Raw genomic sequence first — 4,985 nt, 5'->3', positions numbered from 1 at the left:
TCAGTTTGTTGTTCCTACTTATCATGTGATTCTAGATTACTGTGAAATGAATAGAAGGTCAACTATTGAATCATATTATGAATACTAGATCAATTTTGCTCTGTCTATATATTCTGTGGCATATGAAATTATCTAGTGTGGAATTTCCAGAAAGCCATGTTCGGATTATAAGATGAAGGAGATAACTGGTAGTGGAATATTTGTAGCCAATGGAGAAGATGACGCATTAGAAGTTGACAGAGAACAAAACTTGTTAAGGAGACTTTATTTTTTCCTCTTTTTCTTCCATTGTCTCCCTTCTTTTCATTTAAGAAATGTTGCTTTAGTTACATATAGTTTACCCTTTTATCCTTGGGCATTAAGTCATAAGACTCATGGCCACCTAGTTGCACTAAATGTGCTTTAGTTATTCTAGATCTTAATCTTCAAAAGCATATAAATGATCCTTAATATGAAAATAATTTTTTAAACATTTTTTTATATATTAATGGTTTTCTAATTCTTTTGTATTTTAACTTCTCAAAATCTAGTTTATAATGGTTCCAACCTTCGAGCATACATAAATAATCTGATGTATGCCATGAAAAACAAAAAATGAGCATCAAAATATCATCACTTACTTTCTGTGACTAGATAGACCTATATCTATCCGTTAACATAACTCCTGTATCTTTATTTTAAGTAGAAAACAAAAGGGATAGAAAATTAGAAAGATACAATTTGAAGGAATGTATTTTTCTTAGTTTTCTTAATAATATTTTAATTATTGCTAAGTTTATTTTTATTTTTATCCCATCGTCATATTCTCTTCATATAAATTGTGGTGGAAAGATGGTAGCAGTCAATACAAACACATGATGATGATTTAGATACTGGAGGTCCAGCTAGATTTCACCCAAGTGGAACAAAGAATTAATTGGGCATTTGTCACTATTGGTAACTTTATGGATAATGAGGGTGACGACTACTCTACCAGGCAAAATAAAACTTCGCTTTCTATGGACTATGGTGGACTTGTACGTGGATGCACGAGTTTCTCCCAATTCTCTTACTTACTACGAATTTTGTCTGGGAAATGGAAACTACACAGTTAATCTACATTTTGCGGAAATCATGTTCATTGATGATCAAACATTTTACAGCTTAGGAAGGCGACTATTTGACATCTAAATTCAGGTATACACAATGCTTTTTTCTTACCCTTGTTAAAGCATTTTTTTCCATATAGAAAATGAAGGTAGTAGCTTTGGTTTTATTAGGAACACTGTTGAAATATTTGCATACATAAAATATCTTAGCAATATAATTATGTTTTTTTCCACTTTATAATCACTAGTTTAACTTCATTTATCAAAATCAATTTCTATTTGCCACAATAATTTTAAAACGATACGAAGATTGAAATATTTAAGGCTTGTAAGTATCATGAAGCATTAAGGTTTGAATTGAAATGTTGTAGGGAGCGCTAGTGAAGAAGGACTTTAATATTTTAAAAGAAACAGGAGGAATTGGTAAGGCAATCATCAAATCGTTCACTGCTATTGTGACTAGTAATACATTAATTGGAGATCCGCTTGTATTGGGCTGCTCCAAATCGCAAGGGTGCAATATCAAGCTAGAAAAATACTTTTCTCATCTTCATTCAAAGCATCATAACTTACTTTAAGTATGCATAGATTTTTTTATGAGGAATTCTTTCATATCCATCTAGAGCAGATTTCCATTCTTCTATACTTTTTCCAAATAAGTTGGAACCTATTACTTCTAAAACAAATGGAAGACCTGAAGCATAAGTTACCGCTCGATTCAAAATATCATGATAACTTGGATCAATTCCTTTTTCCAACTCAAAAGCCTTCTGAGTAAGTAATTGAAGAGCATGTTTCTCATTCAACTCTCTCACCTTATATGTTATTTTAACATTGTGTAGAGCTAACAAATGTTCGTCTCGAGTGGTTATGATGATTCTACTGCCAAGACCAAACCAATCAGGGCTGCCAATAAGTGCTTGTAACTGTTTATCTTCATCAACATCATCTAGAATAAGAAGAACCTTTTTTTGCTTGAGCTTACGCTTTATAATGGGAATTCCTTCTCTCCAATTTGTTAACTTAATTTCTCCAGCGGTTTTAGAAAGAAGGAAGCTTTGGAGTTTTTCTAACCCATTTATCGTGTTGGAAGTTCTTTTCACATTTTCAAGAAAGCAAGAAGCTTCAAAATGGCCAGCAATAGAATTATAGACCGCGATAGCAAGTGTTGTTTTACCCACTCCGGCGAGTCCATGGATCCCTACCATGTGGACGACATCATCACGTCCAACATCCAGAAGCGACTTTACTTCTAGCACTGGTGACTCTAGCCCAACCAGGACATCCGAAACATGTAAATGATCATGATTAAACTTGTTTGACACCGATTCAACTATCTCCTTAATAAACTTGTATTCATATTTGTTCCTGTTCAACAAAGAAATTGTGTGAAATTGGACTAAACACCTATGGCCATTTGTTGATATGCATGGTATTTTTTCATGCTATCAAATATTTGATCCTAAGTTACAAAATTCACTCACTTCATAAAACCACGAATTGGTTGGTGCATACCAATTCACAGACTCATTTTTGAACTTGTTCGTTAAAATTTGTAAGTAAATTCTTGAAGAACCAGAAACAATGTGATAAATTGCATATTGTAACTCAAACAAAAAAAAAACTACTCTAGGGGTACAGAAGATATATTATGGAGATTTTTTATATATAAAAAAAAAGTTATAGCTCTTGCATATTAAAATGTTTAATATATCCAAAAAAAAGTTATCTCTTTTACCATGTTTTCTAATATTTATATTCTCTCTAGAAGATGGGAAAGTGATATTTGTCTAATACACAAGTGACTTTCTTTTTTATTCAAATTACTTTAAATTTTCTTATAAAAAATACTAATTTTTTATTTAAATTATTTTAAATTTTAAAAGTTATTCTCGCACATATTAAAATGTTTAATATATCCAAAAATAATATTCTCATGTTAAATTCCTAAAAATAACATTCCTAAAAATATAAAAAAAATGGTAAAACAAACACTCAATTTTATGTAATTAAAATTAATAATACATATTATATTATAATTGGAATTTATAATAAATAAATTTATAGAAATTTATTTTTATATTATAAATTAAAATATATAATTTGAAAGGTGTAATTTTCTTCTCTTCACTTTCTGAATTAAATATTCTCAATATTTTTTATATATAATATTCTTAGTGTTTTTCTCTTCTCTTATTCGAAAGTATACACACCATCTTACAATAAAATATATAACCTTATTTTTTGTCACCAACTAGTAACCTTATTAATACGTTCTCTAAATACTTAATTCGCAACTATATTTCAACTCTTTCAATAAGAATATTTTAACCTTTCTATATGTGGACCGAAGGGTACTAGTTTTCTTGTCATCGCTATATGTGGACCTAAGGGTACTAGTTTTCTTGTCATCGCTATATGTGGACCTACTACACCAAGCACCAGCTATACATAGTACATGTTTCATCGACCCAAAATTTGATAAATGAGGGTTACAGCTATAGCTCCTACAATTTACTATTTCCCATCAAAAGAAAATATATATTATGGAGATTTTTTTATAATTTTTTTTTATAGAATATATAAATTTGTCCTACAGACGCTCGTTAGTAAGATCCAATAAACAATAATATTTTAAAAATAATAATAATTTATTATCTTTCCTTAGCCTTATATCTAGGTACAAAAGACAATATTATTTTTTAAATGAAATTAAAATGATAATAAATCTATTGATTAAAGTGTAACTGATAAATTATATTAATAAAAAATATATCATAAAGTTCAAATAAACTATCACAAATAAATAACATTAAGTCCAATTGTGAGTAATATTAACACTTCAAATATTTTATAAGAATTAAAATTTTGTTGGCAGCTTGGAACCTAAACCCATATTACGATTTATGTGATTATAATTTGATCTCTTTAAAATTGAACGTTAAAGTGTGATTAGACAAGTCAAAATTAAAGAATTTAAAATAAAGTAAGTGAGGAAGGGTACATACCCATCATGTTGGAAATGATGGCCAGAAATGTTAGACACTTGGTGCAGAGCCATCTTCCACGTCTCAAGCTTCTCCATGTTATTAGAGTTCGACTTCTTTTCATGATTAGCCAGTGCTTCTCCAAAACTACCTCTGTGGTGTCGGACATCTGAAGGATTCACTCTATAAAAAACGGGCAAAACCAACACATCATTATTCTCCTTAGTAAAGTTAAGGATGTGAGTGAGTGAGTTTAAACAAAAGGAGGAAGATGCGTAGTTTTCAGAGAGCACGATGATGAAAATCTTGGACTTCTCAATAGCCGCCTCAAGTGCTGTCGTGATTTCGTCCCCTTCCTGGGGCTCGTCGTCATCAATGAAGGTGTGAATTCCCCTTTCCCGAAGGACATTGTAGAGATAGCCAGTGAAACCATAACGAGTATCTTCCCCTCGGAAGCTGAGGAACACATCGTAAGAGAATGATCGCAGAGCCATCAGAACTTAGAATAAAGGTTTGTATGATTGTAGATGGAGGACTGTTGGATCTCCATTCTAATAAAACAAGAAAACTTATAGCCTTAAGCTTATAGCTAGCGTTTCTGTGAAGCTTCGTACCTCTTTTTCTTTCACTGTGGCCCTAGGCACATACCTGGTAAGTCAGTGGGGTTGGATGGTTAGATTGTAGGGTCTCTGCGAAACTCAAAATGACTTTTCCACGAAGCTTCACATATTTCTATAATAGAAAATGAACAGTAAATATATGGGCATGTGGCTTTTTTTATTAAACTTCATCATTTTTTTATTAAGTCAATCTTAGCGTGTTAAATACGTGAACATATAGTTGTTACATAATAAAGATACGTTAACACATGATTGAATTTTCTAAATCTAGCTTCAAGTTAAAATATATG

The 4,985-nt window shown here is 31.0% G+C and overlaps 1 protein-coding gene across 1 annotated transcript; it reads right to left on the bottom strand.

The window, feature by feature from the left end:
* Positions 1–1,469: 1,469 nt before the first annotated feature.
* LOC114390534 (TMV resistance protein N-like) lies at positions 1,470–4,701 on the bottom strand. The gene is made up of 2 exons (XM_028351287.1): positions 4,097–4,701; positions 1,470–2,456 (listed from the first exon to the last, which is right to left on the bottom strand). Exons 1-2 carry the CDS (start codon positions 4,567–4,569, stop codon positions 1,658–1,660), a joined length of 1,272 nt encoding a protein of 423 aa, XP_028207088.1. The 5' UTR covers positions 4,570–4,701; the 3' UTR covers positions 1,470–1,657.
* Positions 4,702–4,985: the final 284 nt, after the last annotated feature.

Source organism: Glycine soja, chromosome 16 (genome assembly GCF_004193775.1).
Source record: "Glycine soja cultivar W05 chromosome 16, ASM419377v2, whole genome shotgun sequence".
Lineage (NCBI taxonomy): Eukaryota > Viridiplantae > Streptophyta > Magnoliopsida > Fabales > Fabaceae > Glycine > Glycine soja.
Note: the sequence above shows the minus strand (reverse complement) of the source record. Positions and strands in the feature narration are given on the sequence as shown.